Source organism: Podarcis gaigeae (genome assembly GCF_964106915.1).
Source record: "Podarcis gaigeae genome assembly, chromosome: 18".
Taxonomy (NCBI): Eukaryota; Metazoa; Chordata; class Lepidosauria; order Squamata; family Lacertidae; genus Podarcis; species Podarcis gaigeae.
In genome coordinates, this window is record NC_139696.1 from 554,140 (window position 1) to 574,874 (window position 20,735).

A 20,735-nucleotide genomic window follows, 5' to 3' on the forward strand; every position below is an offset into this window, starting at 1 on the left:
ACCTGCCCTGCATGCGTCCCTCAGGCTGAATCGGCCTGTGGCTTTGAGGCTGAGAAGGGGCTGCTTATCTCGCTGAGCGCGGTCAGGTTGCCCAACTTCCTTCGCAAGTACCGGGTGCCTGAGATGAGCCAGAGGAACTCCCAGCCCTGCCAGTGTTTGGTTTCAGGAGTGTGTCTCTGGATGCCCTTCGGAAATGTGGCAAATACAAGCCCCCTGCTTTTTGGCCTCCTCGGCAACTCTTCCCCCAACCAAGCGCCTTGGGACTACAACTCCCATTGGCCCCAGCAGCCTGTGTAATATTGGAGCTCCAAAGCTCTGGAGGGTGTCCCATTGAAGAAAGGTTGTTTCTGTGAGTTTTAGCACAAGGGGGGAGAGGAGGTACATTAGTAGTTGCTCTGTGTGCCCAGATACGTTTGTGGCGGCTGCCAGGCGCCTTGACGAGCCCTGAAGTGGCCCTGCGCTATGTTTCTCGCAAACGGTAGCTGGATGCAGCGCTGCTGCTGGCAAGAGTGAGGCCCTGCCGGCCTGTAACGCCTGTGGCTCAGAGATCTGCACATTTGCTGCCGGGTCAAGTTCATAGAATCGTAGAACGGTAAGACTCAAACCCACAACCCTGAGATCAATAGCCTCATCCTCCCCTGGACTGAGCTACTCAAGGTGTTACTATTAGTACCCCATAAGTGCCTGTTAATGTTAACTGGCTGGTTTTTATTGATGGTTTTAATATTCCCTGAAAAACCACCTAGCAGTTCCATTGCAATTGAGTGGTATGTAGACTTTGTTAACTGAAACCAAACAGCATTCCATATCGGAATCCGCCTTAAGCCATGGCAGACCCCCCCCCTCCATCGAGCTCAGGATTGTCAGCACAGGCCGGCAGCGGCTCTCCTGGTTAACAAACCTGGTAACAAAGTCGCTCGGAAAGCCTGCAGAGCTGCTGCCAGTCCGTGCAGGCAATACTGAGCAAGGTGGGTGCCAAGGACGCCGTACAAGGTGCTGTCTGTATATTTTGTGTCCCCCACAAAAGGAGGGAGGACCATTAGCAGAAAGCGAGAGGCACGAAGAAGGAGTGAGTCAGTCTCACCTTCCGGAGATGGGAGGAGGTTTCTTAAGAGAAAAGGAAGTGGTTGGTTTCGAACTGGTTACCCTAGCGAGCCAACTGCCTTTATTTCATTTTATTTTTGGCTGCTCCGAGTGCCCAGCGAGAGAAGAGGCGTCAGGAAGCAAGAGAAATAGAATCTGGGTAAGTCCCCCCAACAGAGAAAGCAAGCTTCTGAGCTCAGCAGAACGCTTCTTCAGCAGAGGGAAGCAGGGTTGGGAGAGAGAGGAGGAGAGAGCGAAGATGCTTCTGGCCTCCTGCAAGTTTTGCCACAGTCTTAAAGGGAGGAAGGTCAGCAGGAGGAAGAAGGTGATGCGGGGAACAGGCTGGGGGCAGAAGGAGGTCGGGTGGGGCAGGGGCAGGGTCCCCTTTCGCCCCAGCAGACCTCCCAGCGCCCTTCTCCAGGTTCACCAAGTGCCTCTGTCTCAAGGAAAGTCCATAAAACCCCCAAACCCAAGTTTTGGAAGAGGGAGGGAGGCTCTATTCCACAAGACAGAACATCATCCCCATTGGGTGGTAGCCTGGCGCTGGGGGGGGCAGTTGCTCAGTCTCTGCCTGACCTACCTCACAAGGTTGTTGGGGGGATAAAATGGGAAGGAGGGGAATTGCTCAGGCCACCTCGAGCTCTGGGGAAGGAAGACAGCGGGGCACGAATTTAACAAATGGATGAAATGGGTGAAGAGAGACCTGTCCCTTCTGTGCCCCAGAGTCATCTCCTGACCCCTCCGGCCCCGCTTCCAAAGTGATAGTGACACCCTCTGGCTTTCGAAGTGCCCCCTTTAAGCTGGGCAGCCACTACAAAACCTGCCTTTTATTCAGGCTCGAGGTGTGTGCGTCGCGCGTGTGTGTTCAGGTATTTCTTGTGCTGTGCGCTGATCCCCGAGGCTTCGCCAAGTCACTCTGAGCCACTTTCGTGCCAGGAGGAAAACGGGGGTTCTGAGTTAAGGCTGGAGATCCCATCCTCACAATGCGACGGCCGTGCACAAAGGGCGAAAGACTCAGGATTTCACTGGAGGGCATTAAGCAAAATGCCAAGGCAGCGGGTGTCCCGATTTGCCTCTCCAGAGCTGCCTGTGCGCTCCGGTGGGCGCGCCCGAGCAGGTGCCAAGGCGGCCGGCTTGCCTCTACTCCAGTGCTCCTCCTCCTCCATCATCAGCTGATGCCTTTGACAAAGTCCTTGCCTGTCTCCTCTCTCCCAGTCCTCCTCGCTGCCTTCCCCAGGAAGAAGCTGCCTCCCTCTTTCTTTTCCTTTCTTTCTTCCTTTCTTCCTTTCTTCCTTTGATTCACAGCTTCTCCCCTGCAAAGCCCCCCCATGGCCGACTCCCTCCTCAACCACTCCTGGCCGTCTTTCTCCAGGCGATGGATGAAAAGGTGGTCCTTCAAGCGAGGTAACCTGGCCAAAGGGCAGCGCCAAGCGGGGTGGGGTGGGGGGGTGGAGGCTGCCTTTGCAAAGGGTGGCAGAGTGGGGCGGGGGGGGGTGTGTGCGCTAGGATTTGCTTTGACCCCCGCCAGCACCCGGGGCTTCCTGCTTCCAGGGAGGAGAAAGGGGCGGCACAGCGAGGGTCCTCCGGCCTCAGGAGACTTCTCTTTGAAGTGGGTTCCGTTGAATGAATTGATGTAACCCCATTAATCAACTGTTGACCTGCTCTGCTATTTCTGCCCACACGGTTTTAATTAGGGGCGAGGTTGGTTCAACATGCATGCTGCGTGGTTTTTACATTGTGCCCGGAGTTCTACAGTATGCCGTAACCCCGGGGGTAGCGGGTTTGGTATTTCAGGCTGGTAATTGCCATAATAAATAATTGGTGCATAAAATGTGGGTTGGATGTAGCTGGCAGGATTGGGCTGTGCCTGTTGAACCTCCACCTGCCCTGTTCAAAGGACCAGCTGCTTCTGAGGCAGGGGCCAAACTCTCCAGGTAGCCAGGAACCCCTCCTGTGCCTCAGCTCCTTTTATTGGACCCCGTTTTACTCCGTCGCCCCCAAATCTTGACTCTGTCTTTTGCAAAGGGGGGTGTTGTAGCTCAAGACTCTTTCTCTGGAGAGCCCCGGTGCTGCCAGTCAGTGTTGGCGGCCCTGCGCTCTGGCACCGGTTCAGGGCAGCTTCCTCTGTTTCTGAGAGAACCGATCCTTTTGTCGCAGCTGAAACCTCCAAGGACAGGCCCATCGCTGGCTGGCAAGAGGCGCTGTTTTTCAGGAAGAAGGTCCCAGGCTCTGTTTCTGATGGTGGCATCTCCACCCCCTGCCTGACCCTCTGCTGCCAGTCAGTGCAGACCAAGGCTCTGACTCCACAGGAGGCAGCTCCCCACGGCCCTATTTAAACCAGCACCTTTTTGACGAGTGTCCTCTGCCCCAAATCCTGGAGAGCTGCTACCCGGCGCCTGGGCCCTGGGGCAGAGGCCGTTCTGCTTCCGTGCTGCAGCCATAGCCTTTTATGGTTCACCGTTGGAGATGGGCAATTTGCAGGATCTGCTTCATGTCCCCAGGAGCTTATTAAGAACATCGGAAGCGTCCTGAAGCAGGATGTTTGTCATGCCAAAGGGGGCCCATGGGGTCCGGCCTGCTGTCCTCGTGATGGCCAGACATGAGTCCCTAGGGGAAGAATGTCCCCAAGGAGGACTGAGCGCAGCAGCAGCAGCTCTCACTGCTTGCGATTCCGACCGCCGTAGCTGGTCTTATCCTCTGTTAATTTCTCTAATACCTTTCCAAAAAGCCCTGCAGCTGGATCAGGTCCCGGGGGCCCCTGCCTAGTCCAGCACCCTGTCCTCACATGCCACCAAAGGGAAGCCCCCCTAAGCCAGGGCCTGAGAGTAACAGCCTCTTCCCACTCTGGCTCTCCCCTGTTCTAAGGTAGGCTGGCTCTGCCCATGGAGGCTCCGTGGAGGAATCAGAATCACAGCAATGCAGGAATCTCAGTTAATGCTTCCATGACAGATGACCATCCAACCCACAAACTCTCGAGGGAGACCATTCCCCCGTCCAACAGCTCTGACTGTCAGAAAGTCCTTCCTGAGGTTTAGTTGGAATCTCCTTCCTTGTCACTTGAAGCCATGGGTTCGAGTCCCATTCTCTGGAGCAGGAGAAAACAAGCTGGCTCCCTCTTCCATGTGACACAGCCCTTCAGAAATTGGGAGATGGCTCTCATATCTCTTCTCAGTCTCCTCTTTTCCATGCTAAACATACCCAGCTCCTTCAGCCGTTCCTCATCAGGTGTCCAGACCCTTGATCCTCCTGGTCGCTGCCCTCTGCACACCTTCCAGCTTGTCAACGTCCTCCTTAAATTGTAGCACCCAGAAATGGTCTTCCTAGTTTCTTCTAGGAAGAGTCCTTCAGCAGCTGGGTCAGGCCAGAGGGGGGGCCCTCTGGCCTGACCCAGCACCCTGTTCTCACAGTGGCCGACCAGGTGTCCCAATGGGAAGCAGCCCACGAGCAGGGCCTGGATACAACAGCAGGAGCTCTCTCCTTTTGAGGTTCCCTGCAACTGGTATTATTCAGAGGTGTTTGCTAAGTTCCTGCGTGTAAAGCAGACTTTTGCTCGGAGTCGTGAAAACTTGCTTCATTGTGAAGGGGAGGACCATGTCTCAGCCGCATGCTTCTCCTGGGTAGGCTAGACTGGAGAGCTGCTGCCAGCCAGTGTGGACAGTACACAGCTGGGTGGGGCTGGTGGTCAGGGGACCACAGCTCCTTCAGGGAGAAGCCATCCAGCCTGTCCCCTTCACCTTCTCGATTCACGTGCTCCGCTTCTCTAGAGAGGCTCAAGGTGCCCTGATAGATTCACACCCCACACTTTCCTCCAAAGGGGCCTCTCCCCCCATTAGTTTTATTCTCACAACAGACCTGTGAAGGAAGGCCAAGCTGAGGAGAGGGGCTGAGCGTTGTTCACTGGGGCTCCTGGCTGAATTCGAACGCTGACCTGAGCACGCACACCCATCCCCAGCCATTGCTGAGTCGGGTTGTGGACGGGAGGAGAATGGGTCCTTTTCCAGTCTGTGGGCTGCATTCCCTTCCCTTTCCAGGGGCCGCACAACAAGTCTTGGAGGGCCACATTCTGCCTTGGGGTGTGTGTGCTGAGGATCCCCTCCTGCACTTTTGAGACTGTCCTTTTTCCAAGAAGGCTTCAAAAGCCGAGGCTCTCGTCCTGGTTTCTGTCTGGTTCAGGTTGTTTTTATGCCCGGTTTTATACTGTTGATATAGATGCATCTGTTGTTAAGGTTTTTTATTGCTAATTGCTTTGGGATGTCTTTTATGGGAAGTGACTCATAAACCGAAGTAAACCAACGAGCGGCCCTGGGAGGGTGTTGTTTTCCTGGGTATGCAGGCCGCATCTCGGGAGGCAAAGGGCTCTGCGCTGGGAGAGCTTTGCCCGGTGCTCGTATCTCGGCCAGGAGGGCGACCCTCTTGGCAGCCTGGGGACAAGGTGGCAGGAATCTGGGAAAGAGGGAGAACTCTCCATTGAGAGGGGAGGTGGGCAGATGTCCCTTGCGCCTCCCTTCTACTTTTGTCCCCTCCAGATCCTCCGCATTCTGCATTGTCTCACTGATGCAATAACTGTGGGCCGTCCACACAGCTGTTCCGCTTTGTGAGTTTGCTTCCCCCAGGTTGCCACCCTATTGCTATCCGGGGAGGGGTCAACTCTTGTGCTACACAGCAAAGGAAGCGGGGCACAAAATTAAATTCAGGTTAACTGGAACTCTTGTGGCGTGGGAAGTTTCAGGAAGTCAGCAGCGACAGGGAATGAAAGTCAGAAGAACCCATGGGATCAGGCCAAATGCGCCCCCCCATCCATCCTTGCAGTGGCCGCCCAGAGGCCCCAAAGGGATGAAGCCCAGAAGCAGAACCCGGAGTGCAAGAGCATCTCTCCCCCTTCTGAAGTTCTCAGCAAGTGGCGTTCAGAAACCTCAAAACACGAAGGCAGGACAAAGCCAAGTGCAGGAGCGCATCTGCCCCAAAACATTTGCAGGAGACAACACCAGTGCCGGATTTACGTCTAAGCTCAACAAGCTCTAGCTTAGGGCCCCACTCTCTTAAAAAAGGTAAAGGGACCCCTGACCATTAGGTCTTGTCATGACGGACTCTGGGGTTGTGGCACTCATCTCACTTTATTGGCCGAGGGAGCCGGCGTACAGCATCCAGGTTGTGTGGCCAGCAGGACTAAGCCGCTTCTGGCGAACCAGAGCAGCGCACAGAAACACCATTTACCTTCCCGCCGGAGCGGTACCTATTGATCTCCTTGCACTTTGACGTGCTTTCAAACTGCTAGGTGGGCAGGAGCAGGGACCGCGCAATGGGAGCTCACCCCGTCATTGAGGGAATTCGAACTACCAACCTTCTGATCGGCAAGTCCTGGGCTCTGTGGTTTAACCCACAGCACCACCCATGTCCCCCCCACTCTCTTAGGGCCCCCAAAAAAATTTAAAGGGAAAAGAAAGACTGGATGTACATTTCCAAAGCGTAAGATAAAAAAACACAAATAAAATAAAACCTACACCCAGCAACAGTGTTTTGTGTTGTGTAGGCTCCAAGGATGTGAGTCATGGGCCTCGCCTGCTAGCCTGCTCCCTAAATATCCCTGGTTTGCTCCTTTCTCTATATAGGGTGCCTACATTCTGCATGGACTGGTTGCAGGGCAACATGTGCAAATGGCTTGAGATACTTAGTAGGTCCATAAATTTCCATATAGCATATGTTCAACACAAAAAACAGTGACAATTTGTTGTTGACAAAGGACAGCTGGACATAAAAAGGGCCCCGTTACCTTCAGGAGCTGAGGGCCTCATCCAACCTAAATGCGGCCCTGGACAACATGGTACTGAAAGTTGGGTGGGAAGGGTTGTCTTATTGGGGGGGAGTGGTGCGCACTTCTGTTGAATAGGCTGCTGAGCAGGATTTGTTTGCAGGGCGATGTCCACTCGTTTAAGGAGCGTTTCCCTGCCTTCCATTTGTTTTGGGGGAACTTAGAGGATGTAACAGGGAGGCGAGATGACGGGGCAGTGGCTGCTGCAAGGCAAGCGATGCCCCGGAGCGACTTCCCCACTGCCCTCCTCGTCACAACCCCCACCCTCCGAAGGACCTTTGGAGGAAGTGGGTTTTGGCTGCGCAAGGCGTCCCCACGTCACCCCTGATTGCACAACCTGAGCTTGCTGCTGGCCTGTGAAGCGAAAGATCCAATAAGGGCCTCCTCCCGTGTCTGGTCTTGATCCAGCCTTTGTCCTTATTTTTTACCAACATTGCCATTTATTACCTGCCTTCCACCCTAACGCCCTGCAGGCTGTGGCTGGCTTGCAGGAGGGGTCACCAGACAGGAGCATTTCATCCTGATTGCCTTGCAGGCTGCCTATAGCTCTTCCTGTCGATCCGCCGGACGCTTTTCGATGCATTTACTTCCCTGTCTCTTTCTCACCTGCAAAGGCTTTGCTTCTTTGTGCATGCCTGTTTTTAAACAGAGTGGATGTGTTGCCACAATCTGCTGGAAATGTGCAGCCCCGAGGTTCTGGTTTCTTCCTAACTACCCCCTGAGAAACAATTGCAGTCTGGAGCAGGAACTGGGGTGGACACTGTGGTGCAGTGGTTCCGCTCCTTCCTCCTGGGCCGTGTTCAGAAAGTGGTGTTGAAAGATGAGTGTTCAGACCCCTGGGCTCTCATTTGTGGAGTGCTTCAGGGCTCCATCCTCTCCCCCATGTTTTTTAACATCTCGATGAAGCCACTAGATCATCAGGGGGTTTGGGCTGGCTGTTCATCAGTATGCGGATGATACACAGCTCTACATCTCTTTTAAATTGGAACCAGTGAAGACGGTGAAGATCCAGTGTGAGTATCTGGAGGCAATTGAAGGATGGATGGCAACTTAATGGACTGAGGTTGAATCCTGACAAGACAGAAGTACTGCTTATGGGGAACAGGGGGTGGGGGACTCCCTGATCCTGAAAGGGGTAACTGTGCCCTAAAGGACGAGGTGTACAGCCTGGGGGTCATTATGGACTCACAGCTGTCCATGGAGGTGCAGGTCAATTCTGTGTCCAGAGCGGCTGTCTACCAGCTCCATTTGAGACCCCACCTGCCTGCTCCCTGTCTAGCCAGGGTGGTACGTATTCTGGTTATCTCCTGCTTGGACTACTGCCATGTGCTCTACATGGGGCTATCCTTGAAGGTGACTTGGAAACGACAGCTAATCCAGAACGTGGCTGCCAGACTGGTGACTGGGAGTGGCCGCCGGGACCACACAACACCGGTCCTGAAGGATCTTCACTGGCTCCTAGTGCTTTTCCAAGAACGATTTAAAGTGTTGGTGCTGACCCTGAAAGCCCTAAACGGACTTTGCCCCGTATCCCTGAAGGAGCATCTCCACCCTGGACACCGGGGTCCAGCTCCAAGGGCCTTCTGGCGGTTCTCTCCTTGCAAAAAGTGAAGCTACAGGGAACCAGGCAGAGGGTCTTCTCGGTGATGGTGTCTCCTAGAGCCATTCGAAAGTGGAACAGGCTCCCTCGGAAGGTGATGGGGTCTGCTTCTTGGAGGTTTTTAAGAGGTTGGGGTGGTCACCTGTCAAAGGATGCTTTAGCTGTGAATCCTGCCTTGCCAGGGGTTGGACCCGATGACCCTTGGCGGCTCCCTTTCAACTCTACAGTTCTGTGATTCTACAAAACGGTTTGCCCCAAAAAAGGTGCTTATTGGGAGAATTTAGCACTAAAATGCTAATGCATCTTCACAAGGATTTTGTTGCAGAAATGTGGAAAAGGGAAAAGCTGGAGTTTGACAGCTCCTTCCTCCACCTGGGCTGGAGGGACAGGTGAGGCCAGAGGTGAACTGCCTGGCCTTCCTTGATGGAGGGGGGGTCTCCCCATCCCCTCCTGCCTCTGGTGCTCCTTCACTGCCTCTCTCCATGGTACTAACTGGGGATTGCCAAGCAGACCAGACATGCAGAGGGCCTTGTGTCTGTTGTTGGTGCTGCGTGTGAGCGCGAGCCAACGAGAGCGCCTGGTGTTCTCATCCATGGCAGCCCGCACATTGCCTAAAATGGTCTCCCTGCAGCCTCGGGCGCTTCCTCTCCCCTCGAAGCAGCCGCCCCTCCTGTGCACGGCATGTCCTGGAGCCCACAGGGCCTGATTTATCGCCTGTTGAGGCTGGAGCATCTCCCATCTCTCGGGTGGCGGGGGGAGAGGTTCGGGTTTATGGATCAATGTTAGAGAGGCCCTGGGTGAGCCTAGGACAGCACATCTGGGGCTGCAAAACATCCGGGTGTTTCTCTTCTCCCCACCTCTCACTTGAAACAGCAGCAGTTGCAAGCACAGCTGCTCTTCTGTGAACAGAGTTGAGCTGTGGAACTCCCTCCCACAGGAAGATCTAAAGAGGAGAGGGCAAATTCACGGTGGATCTCATGCCCTGTACCTTCCTGCTGAAATCCAGCAACTTCCCACGCCGCAAGAGTTCCGGGGTGGTGGTTCTTGCCCCCGCTTCTGTTTCCTCTCTACTGCGAGTCACGGGGGACAAGGGCTGTCAATGGCTACTAGCAACGGATAGTAGGGGAGAAGGGGTCAGGTCCTGCCTACAGTTAGTGCCGCACCTTGTTTCTCCAAAGGCCTCATTTCAGACAAGAGCTGTTTGCCCCTCCTCTCAGGTGGGCAGAGGGGAAGAGGATGGCCAGAAGGTTCCCTGTAAGTGGGAAAGCAATAGAGCCCCTTGGAGGCTCGCTAGGTGGGGAGGAAGCCGGACAGAGAGGAAGGGGGTGTAGGGAAGAGGTTGGCACTGGGAAGCGGCCCCTCTGCAGCGGAAAACGTGGCCCTCGGCCCTGCCTCCTGTCATGCCTGCTCGGCACGGCAATGGAGTACAGTTGAAGCTCAGAAAGAAGAAAATATGTAGAGAGAGAGATAGTCTGGAACAAAGGTTCTGGAGTCTTAATCTTTGTGACGTGGAGTTTGCGAGCACACTTCGTAGGATGTATGAACTGCCGTGCTTTTCTTAATCCAAGGGTGGCAAACATCAGTTACAGGGGCTGAATGCGGCCTCCAGGCTCCTCTTTCTGGCCCACAGAACCTTCCTGAGGCCACACACCCTCCCCCCATCTTCCTGGAGTGTTTCTGTTCAGTTGGAAAGTGGCCTTGAACATCGAGAATGTCTCTTTCTGGCCCAGATGGAGGACAAAAACTCCTCGCTCGGTCGGACGTGGGAGATTCTTTTTCATGGGGGCCGCAGTTAACTCCCTCCTTCCTCTTCAGGGTCTGAGTGCAAGCCGGCAGCGCAGGATTTCCCCGGCAGCCAGACCATCCCGGCCTCAGGTTGCAGCAGCCCAGACACCTTGTCCCCGTCCTTGACCGCTGAGGATGAGGTCTTCTTCAGCAGCATGGCAGAAGAGAGGGTAAGGAAGCGCCATGGGATCCGTCCCAGCAGTGGGCTGCGTTGCATGGGTGAGGAGCCTTGGGCCAGGGAGCGGGATGCGGCCCTTGAAACCCCCTCTGCCGGACCCTTCGGCCTCCCCTCCCGGCCATGCCTCTTGCCAGCCCTCCTTGAGTTTCTGCCTGTCTGAGATGTGCTTCTGGGCTCCAGTGATTTCTCTCATTTGTCCGGATGGAGGGCAGAGCGATGTGTGTGTGCAGAAAGCAGCCCTCAGTCAACATCATGGACTCATTGCAGGCAGAGGAATGATGAGAGGCACCAGCTGGGGAACTCCCAAGTGAAGAAGGTGGCAAATAAATGTAATAAATATAATATTTACTGTGCCCCAGTCTCCTGAAATGTTATCTGTTGCCTTTCTATCCCTCCAGGGAGCTTGAGGGTGGCAGCACCCCTGCGAGGTAGGCTAGACCTTTTGCAACTCTGACGCCTTCCTCCCTCTCTTTCGGCAGGAGGACGCCTCCTCTCCAGAACAGGACGCCTCCCCGGGCACGATCCACAGCAGTGCGGAGGACCTCCTCTCGATAGACTCGGCTCTGCAGGGCTCAGAGTATTACAAGGACTTGGGACTCTCCTGGCCGCCCATGGAGGCTGCTGCTGCTGGCTGTGTGGCTTCCGCAGCGGCCTTGTCCCTCGAACGGACATCCCGAGGGGCCGCCGGCTGTTGCACATTGGCTAAGAGGCCCAGGGGCCACGGTGGGGTGCTTCCCCAGGTCCCTTGTCCCTGTGGCCCCGAGGGGCAGGCCAGCTTGGACGCGACACCTCACTACCTGGATGAGGACTGTGCCTGCTCGTGCGGAGCTGGGGGCCGGGGGGCCTTCTCTGGGGAGAAGTCGGGAGCCGCCTTGGAGGGCACGGAAGCATTTCCCATTTTGGCCCGGTCCATGTCCACCTCTCGGAGGCACAGCTGGGAGGCGCCCTTGTCTCCGACGGACGGCCAGCGCAGGTGAGTCTGGCTAGGGTCATTCCAAAGAGCCCCTTCTTCATACCAGCTGGTGAGGCCTTGCTGGGGGCGGCACCGCCAGGGGCAGCCCAGTTGACTTGCAACAGGGCCTTTTTGGTAGTGGCTCCCCAAGTGTGAAATCGTCCTCTACAGCGAGGCCTGAAGGAGCCATTCCGCGGGTCGGAAGAGTTGGGGGAAAGCCACCCCTACTGGAGCCTTCGGCTCAGGGACACACTCTGCGTGTGTTCAGATGAATAGGCTTGCCTGGGCTGAGCCTTTGGCTCTGTCGGGTGTTTCTTTTTCCCATGAGATTTTCTGGGGCAGCCTTGACAAAGGAGACGGTCTCTGTTCTTTCTCTCTCTCTCTCCCCAACTCTCTCTGACTGGCTGTCAAGTTGCTGCTTCTCATCACCCTTAAGAGCCTTGCGGACGCTGTGCGGTTGTGGTAAAATAGCTCCACTCAGACAAAAAATAAACAGTGGAAGGGGGGCGGGAAGAAGCCTCCTCCTTCCATGGTTTTGCATCTACTTAGAAACAGGCCCGCTGAAGTTAATGGGCCTAAGTTAGTCATCTCTCCATGGAAGTCAATGGGTCTGCTCTGTGTCACTGGGTCTACAGCCCCGTCTCCCTGGCCTCGCAGCCAGGCTGGTGCAGGCAAGCCCTCATCCAGGCTTCCTTCTGGTGGAGAACGGCAAAGCAGAAGAACGTGGGGAATCACAGTATTGCAGAGTTGGAAAGGGACTGCGAGGGCCGTCCAGTCCTGGGCAATGCAGGGGTCTTTTGCCTGACGTGGGGATCAAACCCACGACCCTGGGAGGCAGTTTGGCCCTTTCTGGACTCGACTCTTTTAACCTAAGGCAGTTGACTTGAAGGAGGAGGGGAGGCTGGACAGCTGCTGCATCCTGGTGGGGTGCTGAGCTTGCAGCTGGGAAATGGGGATCCCTGATGGCGGCCGAGCCCCTCTTGATCTCCTCATCTGTGAGCATAAGGAGGGCAATGACCCACCTCACGCATCCGCCTTGACATGAAGCCCGCAAGGAGGCCAGGAGAGCCTCTGTGAAACCTCCCCTCCTGTGGTTTCCAGAGTTTCTTATCCAGAAGCTGCGGAAGGCAGAGCAATTGCCATGAACGCGTCCCTTCCTCTTAAAGCCATCTGAGAAAAGGCGACATGGCAGGAGTTTATAAAATTATGCGAGGCATGCAGAAAGTGGAGACAGGTACGTCTCCTCCCTCTCAGAGGCGTACCTGGGCTCCTTAAGCAAGGAGTTGTAATGGTGCCTCTGAAGCTGAGAGAGACTGGAAACTCAAAAAGTTTGCTTTGGGAGCCTTTTGCACTCCGCCAGTGACTTCCTCCACAGCCATTGGAGTCAGGCCTGCTCTCCTCCTCCTCCTCCTCCTCCACTGTTGGTCCCTCTGCCTGACTTCCTTGTATCCGTCCTCGGAGTGGAGAGGAGAGGTTTTTGTGCCGCACCCCTGGGCCTGCGTGCTGGGGGGGGGGGGCATCCTGTTCAATCTCCAGTACAGCCTTTGTTCCCTCTCTCATAACACTTGTGAAGGTGAATTTTGGAAGGTTCTTCTTCATGCAGCGCGGAGCCAAACAACGGAACTCCATGCCACAGGAATGCAAGGAAGGCCAGCAACTTGGCTTTTTAAAAAGGATGGGACAAATTCCTGGAGGAGGAGAGGGCTAGCGATGGCTGCTAGCCAGGACGGCTCTGAATATCAGCTGGAGGGGAGAGCTGCTCTTGCGTTTTAGCTGGGAATGGGGGCATCTGGTCAGCCATTGTGGGCTAGAGGGGCCCCTGTCCTGATCCAGCAGCTTCCCTGAGGCTCCAGTTGGCCACCCCTGCCTATGCCGTTACTCAGCTCTTGCTTTGCCATGGAATGTGCCCTTGATTCAGCTGCCTTGGGTGAATGCCTGAATATTCTGCCAAGTGCTCCCAGTTTGCTCCGGTGACCCCAGGCCTCGCAAAGCCTGCTTGGCTCCTGTTTCTTGTTCCCAAATTGACGCGCTCGAAAGCCATTTCTTTTAGGGTGCCAAGCACCAGCGACAGAGACAGCTTTTGGGCTTTCAAACCTGCCCTGCCACTTCTGCAGAGTGGAAACGTTGGCAGGGCCTGCAAAGGAGAATTAAAAATACATTTTGTTCCGCGGGGCTACGGAACTGATGCCAGACGGCCACCCTTTTTAAGGCTGCGGCTGAGCAGATCTCTCGCGGGGAGATGTCCCTCCCCTGCGGCTCCAAAGGGGCACTATTGATCGGCCAGGAGAGAGAGGGGCTATTTTTAACTCTCCCCTCCTTATAAGGTGCCAGGGCAGGGTGGGGGTGGAGGAAACAATCTCCGTTGGCGATCTTGGCAGGGCTCTCTTGTCGAAAAGGGGCAGGAGCTGCGCTGCTTGTGTCTGAGGCCTGGCAGACGGGGCAACACTGGGGGCAACCTGAGCCAAACTTGCACATAGATGATTTTTTGATTATTTTTTTGCAAAGGGGCTGGAACCCCTCCCTGCCCCACATCTGACCAGCCCTCACCAGTGAGCGCAAAGGGGTAGAAGTATCTGTACATTTCCTTCTGTCAGTTTCTGTCAAGCTCCCTGCATTTCTTTAATAATTATTTATAAATCCTCATTTTAGGGCAAATTCTGCCAATACGCACTTTCTTTGGTGACTGTACAAGCAATCCCTCTTCCTCTAATGTGTATTATTTTCCACGAACAACATATTCATTTCCATGCCCGCTTCCCTCTCCAATATGCCCGTTTTCCACAAAAGGTTCTCTGCTTGGAAAACGGCCTCGCAGGTTTCAGAGGAGCGTGGACTGTGGAGGGAGTCCTGCATTTCGGTCCTCACGGTGTCCTGGAAAAAGTGGATTTGATCATCCCGGCTTTAAATGTGAACCGGGTCGAATTCCTCCCCCATCCCCCACCACCACTTCCTCTCCAGCATTAGAGAACGACTGAAATTGACCATTGATTTCAAAGAGGGCTTTGCCTCTTTGGCTGTCAAGTCTGAAATTTCGAGGGGGAAACTTGAGCAAGGAGCTGCAAGGGGTGGGGAGAGTCAGGGCCTGTTTCGTCTTAGGACTCCTCACTTCCCCCAGGGAACCTCTGACCAGGATGGCTTCAGAAACAGATGATGAGACAAACCCAAGGAGGACATTGGTGACTCCTAACTGCAGAGTTTCTCTCGTTGCCGCCAAACCTCTCCTTCCTTCCCCAAAACAACCAGGTTCAGCCTGGACGCCTCCGAAATGGGAAGCGACGCGGAGCAGGAGGGCGACGAAAAGGAGAAGCCGCCTCCCGATCCACCACATGCGCCTCTAGCAGGACTAGCAGCTTGGAGCGGCGTCGGCAGCAGCAGCAGCACAGTGATCAAAGTGGAGATTGAGCCCTTGCGCCTGGACCTGGGCCTCGTCCAGAAGCCCGGCAAAGACGTGAGTCGCCTTAGGTGGTAGCGATAACGCAGAGACTTATCTGGCATACGAGACGAGATTCCGGGTATTAAATAAGAATAAGAATACTATTTTTCAGCACGAAGTTTTCTATGGAAAGGGATTCAACCAGATTTGTGGTTTGGAGATGGTTTTGGAATAGGATTCAAAGCCCTACAGGGCCCTTCATGCTAACAGAATCTCCTTCCTTCCTTCCTTCCTTCCTCCTCCTCTTCCTTTGCTTTTCCCAGGGTTTCAGCAGTGCTGGAGGGAAGCGGCTGAGGTCCAAGTCTGTCCCAGCCCCCTGCGATGGCGCCTCCTCCTTGCGCATGTCCCGCAGCCTGGAGGTCTCGCTTCCGGTCACCATGGGTCAGTGGTCCTCGTGGGACATGGTCTTTATTGCATGCAGGCACAGTGACAGGAGGGGGAGAGGGCTTCTGGTCCAGCCCCAAATTTGGTGGGACTCATTTATGTAGGCTGATGGGTCCAGACCCAAAGAAAAGGGAACTCTCCATTTTTCCTTAGAAGTTGTTTTTGGGAGAGAGGTTCTCCCAGGCTTATCCCTACGGCAAAACCATCCCAGGGAGTCTATAGGCCTTGAGCTGGAATTCTTGGGCCCTTCTGGAGACTGCTGCTATTTCATTCCATTAATTTCATTTATATAATGCACCTCTATCCAAGGGCCACAGGGCGGTTTGCAGTATGAAAACACCAAACCGTGTTTGTGGATGGGGATGCAAATCACACAGCGGCAAAGTTGGCTTACTTGAACAAAGCTACTTTGGCCATCTGGCGCAATGACCCCATTCCCGCACCTATCCCACCCCAAAAATATATCAGCCTCCCTTTCTCTTTTGCCAATAAAATGCACAGAAAAACGTGAGGGTGATAGCACTTTGCTCTGATGCCGTGTTGTTTTAACTTCCCTGTGCAAGTAAGTCGGAACGGATGCTCAAGAAGCGCGAGACGTCGTCTAATCCATATGTCTCCCTACCACCCCCGCCGAAAACTTTCATGCAGACAAATCAGGATGTGGGGCTGTTGTGGTTTTGTTTTTTTAAAACACAAAGGCTGATCGTTTTACAATGTGATCAATTTATCCATCTTTTCAAATAATACGTACCGTACTTTTCCATGTACAAGACTAGGTTTTTTTATTTAAAAACGAAACTAAAAAGTGGGGGTCATCTTATACGTGGATAGTGCATAGGGTGGATAATTAATTGGCTGCTGCCGCGGCTGTAAGCGGCTATTGGGCGTGTTATTGGCAGCTTCTGCTGGCAAGGGGACAGACGAGAGGCGGATTTTTTAACACGTGCGGGTGAGTGATTTTCAGCAACCCCCTCCCCCAAATATACATGGAAAAGTACAGTGAACAAAGGTTGCTGCTTCTGGTGTTGCATTTCAGGGATAGCGCCCCCGGTGCTGGAGCTGATTGAAAAGGACCAGGTAGCCCCGGAGCAAGTGTAAGTGGCCTCTGCCCTTTGCCCCCAGTTCACACACCCCAGACTCTGAGGATGCCCCCCAAACACTTCCACCACCGTCTGCTCTGTAGCGCTGCATAGTGCAGAACTGGAGAGCCCCCTCCCGCAAGGACCCAGGTCCGTTTGAAACAGAGCTGTGAGGAATCTCCCGCCGGGAAAATTGGCCTGATGTATTTTCTTTAGGGACGCGGGTGGCGCTGTGGGTTAAACCACAGAGCCTAGAAGTTGCTGATCAGAAGGTTGGCAGCTCAAATCCCCACAGCGTGGTGAGCTCCCGTTGCTCGGTCCCTGCTCCTGCCAACCTAGCAGTTCAAAAGCACGTCAAGTGCAAGTAGATAAATAGGTACCGCTCCGGCGGGAAGGTAAACGGCGTTTCCGTGCGCTGCTCTGGTTCGCCAGAAGCGGCTTAGTCCTGCTGGCCACACGACCCGGAAGCTGTACACCGGCTCCCTCGGCCAGTAAAGTGAGATGAGCGCCGCAACCCTAGAGTCGGCCACGACTGGACCTAAGGGTCAGCTGGGTATTTTCTTTACACGATAGAATTGCAGAGTTGAAAAGGGACCATGGGGGTCATTTAATACAACCCCCTGCAGTGCAGGGATCTTCTTTTGCACTTGAACCCACGACCCTGAGATGAAGGGTCTTGTGCTCTACCAACTGAGCTGCCCATGGGTCCCAGGAAAAGATCCAGGGCTGTGGACATAGCTGACCCCTGACGAAGGCGGGGAGGGGGGCAGATGGACATGACACGGGCATCAATTCTCGCCTCAGCCCCGTCTCTGACGTTATCCCTTCTCTCAACAACAGGCTGATGGTGCAACAGGTGCTGAAGGAGCTGACTCAGTACCACGGGTGAGTCTTGGTGGTTGTGGGAATGAATCCTCATCTCAGAGTGGGACAGGGGGGAGGCTGGAAAATGGTGGCGGCAGAGCATGTGCTTTGAATGCAGAAGGCCCCAGCTTCTGAGCCCCAGGGCTGAGCCTGTTCCCTGAAGCATCTCTGTTTCCTAGCCACCATTTTGACGCTCAGCTCAGAGGAGCCACACACACCCCCTCCTGACATATTTCCACGCCTGGTTCCTGTTCCAGGGCAAAGCACGGGCTGTGCGCCCCCGAAGGCAACGGCGAAGCCCCGCAGAACCTGACCTGGTTCGAGTTCCTGTCTAACGAGTGAGTGATCCACTCTTGCGGGGGGGGGGGGGCGCAGAGTGCTCCGAAGGTGTAAGAAATGAATTTAATAAAGCTCACACAAGACCCCTGAACCACCCTCCGCCCTTTCTTTCCCTACCTAGGACTGAAGACAGTGGGAAGAGCGACAAGGCCGAGAGAGGGACCAAGGTGAGGCGCCGCTTGAGCAACCTCCGCAACCGGGTCACCGGATCATGGCAGAAGGAGAAGGTGAGGGGCAGAGCCGGGCGGAGGTTTGGGTGGTCTTTGCTGGTTGGCTCGGGAGGGAGAGCTCTCTCCTGCTCCACCCCAACCAGTGGAGGTGGGTGCCCACGGGAGATGTGCGGGGTGGGAAGCAGGGAGCCTGGAAAGGAGGCGGAACCAGAGGCAGGGAGAGGCGGAGCTAAGGCTTCCCAAAAAGGCAGTGGCACCTGGTGCCCAGAAAGGAGGCGGAGCCAGAGGCAGGGAGAGGCGGAGCCAAGGCTTCCCCAAAGGGCAGTGCTGATTGGTGCCCATTGGAGTCCATGAAGCAGGTGGAGCCAGAGGCAAGGAGAGGCGGAGCTAAGACTTTCCCAAAGGGCAGTGGTGGTTGGTGCCCACTGGAGCCCATGAAGGAGGCAGAGCCAGAGGCAAGGAGAGGCAGAGCTAAGGCTTCCCTGAAAGGCAGTGGTGGCAGGTGCCCACTGGGAAAGCAGGGAGCTCCAAAGGGAGGCGGAGCTAGAAACAACAAGAGGTGGAGCTCAGGCTTTCCCAAAGGGCAGTGGCGGCTGGTGCCCACTGGAGCCCGGGAAGGAGGCAGAGCCAGAGGCAATGAAAGGTGGAGCCAACTAGTTCTAGCTTTGCCCCCCCCCCTCTTGAGTTCTGCAAGGGGCAGCAATGAGCTGGAGGAGGAAGGTCACCCCCTTGACCGGTTGCAAGCAAGGAGGCGGGCAGGTGGGGGGCAGGCTGAGAGGTGCGGAGGGCCACCTCCGGCCCCTGGACCTAAGCTTGCCTGCATTTGGCCCCGGTGGTTCCCACGGTCTGAATTTTCTACTCTTCTTTTCAGGGTAAGAGCAAAGGCCGCGAGAAGGAGGCGGTGGAGGTGAAGGAGCAGCCGCGGGCACTGCATGGGCATGAGCTGACGCCGGGCGCCTTCTCGGCCACTGCCTGCTGCTCCCTCTGTGGCAAGAGCTTGTTGAACAAAGCGGGGCTGCAGTGCTTGAGTGAGTAGCGGCCCCCCGAGGTCACCGGGGGCTCCCCTGGCCCATGCATGCCTGCTTGGCGGGGGGGGGGGGTCCCGGGCACCGTTGCACCCTGGCTTGGCACCTGCTCCCTGCAAACTCCTCTCCCTCTTCACATGCGATTCCCAGCCACAGGCAGAACTGCTTTCGGACAAAGCTGCAAGTTTTGTGGCCAATCAGAAATAGGTTTGGTTTGGGTATCGATTGCTCCGTTTTGCGGGGTGGCACGGAAAGCGGCACAAAACAGCGCCAAACCCAGCACACACAACCCTGGCACTGGTTTGGGGTCAGGTTGGGTTCGGGGGCCATTTGCTTGTGGACCCAATTTGAGTGTCGATCGCTCGGTTTTTGGTGGGGAGGCGGCACAAAACATGGGGTTGGCAGTACAAAACCGGCACAAAAATTTGGCGCCTGTTTGGAGTCCATCAGAGGACCGGCATTAATTAACTTGTGACCCCGATTTGCTGCGCCAATTTCTCCACTTGGAAGGGGAGGCACGAGAAATGCAAGGTTTTCAGCACAAAACAGGCGCATTTTGGGGTCGCCCGTTAATGGAGCTGGCAGCCGTTGAAATATTGCCTTACCATCAGGGTGGATTTGATTTGATTCACGATTTAAAGGACTATTCAGTAAGAGTTGATTCAAATCACTTTTTTTACAGAAAAAAAGTGGTATAATCTTAATATTTACAACCAGATGCAGGTTTCATTTTTGGAATAATAAATTTTCAGAGTAGTTTTTACAGTTGTATCAAAAATTGCAGATTTGGTTATACTTTTAGAAATACATTGACAGATAATTATGAAATTACGGTGAGTTTTAATAAGTTAACTGTTTATATTTGGACAACTTTTCTGCTGTACTTTATTTCCTTAGTAACAATTCAAACATGTTGTATCCATTTTTGTTAACTGTATCCATGTTTGTTAACTGATGTGGTTAAATGGATTTTTTTTAAAAAAGAAGAAGCTTAGACTGAGTTTTAGCGCACATGAAAAACTTAAAACAAATCACCATTTCCTGATGAATAGCCTTTGGTCTATAATGTAACTTAAATAGAAAAGATTTTTCCTCCGAAAGCATTTTATTTTTAAAATCCGATTTAAATGAAAAAACCCCGGATTTAACCCAGAAAAAAACCTGAATTTTAAATTATTATTTTAAAATATCATTGATTTTTATTCAGCCTACTTACCATCCACCACGAATCCACATCTTAAAGCCTTTCTGTTGGTATCTGTCCTTCATCCGGGCAGCTTCTAGGCGTGGGAACGGCAGCTAGGGAGACAAATAAGAGCAAATAAATTGAATGACTGAGCGCAGAATTCTATCGTGGAATTGGAATAGGGTTGGAGAAAGGGACCCCTGTGGGTCATCTAGTCTAACCCGCCAACATTGCGACACATAACAAATATTATTTGTTTGCCCGAAGGTTGCAGCATTGGAAACAATTTGAAACAGCTCAATGAGCTTATTTATGCAGCTTATTTACGCAGTGTAAATAAGATGACATAAAATGATGACTAAAATATTGTTTCATTTTGTTTTATTTTTGTTTGTGAAAAATTTAATAAAAAGCCATTTAAAAAAAAAAATGAAACAGCTCCATGAAACCAATGGCTGTAAACATATATTTTGAATGCAAATTAACAGTGATTTAAATAAAAATTAAATGAATATTATTATTTTTGTAAACATTTACAACTAAGGAAACAAGAGTAAAGGTTAATAAATAACAATCTGGGAATTAATGAAATGCAAGATGTAATTGGAAGAAAATTGGGTATAAAAATGGTAAGAAGATAAGAGCATTAAGTTTAAAGATGGAAAATAAGACAAAAGTTAAGCACAAGTAGCAAATAGTTAAAGAACCAGAAGGGGAAGCCGAGGGAAGTTCTGGGGTGGGGGAATTGTGCTTTATTTTTCTCTTTATTTTTCTCTTTTATATGTTAAATGTGTCGAATATTAAATTGCAAAATCTAATTTAAAAATAAAATTAATAATATTAAAAAA

At 53.4% G+C, this 20,735-nt stretch overlaps 1 protein-coding gene across 2 annotated transcripts in view; it reads left to right on the forward strand.

Annotated features, from left to right (window-relative positions):
* Window positions 1-1,058: 1,058 nt before the first annotated feature.
* ARHGEF18 (Rho/Rac guanine nucleotide exchange factor 18) overlaps window positions 1,059-20,735 on the forward strand; it is a 52,464-nt gene continuing 32,787 nt past the window's right edge. Inside the window, exons 1-10 of one of the 2 annotated variants that reach the window (XM_083720180.1) lie at window positions 1,059-1,243; window positions 10,308-10,447; window positions 10,935-11,428; window positions 14,651-14,855; window positions 15,104-15,221; window positions 16,261-16,318; window positions 17,144-17,188; window positions 17,425-17,505; window positions 17,628-17,733; window positions 18,548-18,704. In XM_083720180.1, coding sequence (XP_083576306.1) covers window positions 10,433-10,447; window positions 10,935-11,428; window positions 14,651-14,855; window positions 15,104-15,221; window positions 16,261-16,318; window positions 17,144-17,188; window positions 17,425-17,505; window positions 17,628-17,733; window positions 18,548-18,704 — 1,279 coding nt within the window. In that variant the 5' untranslated portion in view covers window positions 1,059-1,243; window positions 10,308-10,432. Of the gene's footprint in view, window positions 1,244-1,886; window positions 2,488-10,307; window positions 10,448-10,934; window positions 11,429-14,650; window positions 14,856-15,103; window positions 15,222-16,260; window positions 16,319-17,143; window positions 17,189-17,424; window positions 17,506-17,627; window positions 17,734-18,547; window positions 18,705-20,735 lie in introns of those variants that run through there. The other variant, XM_083720179.1, reaches the window with a different exon arrangement.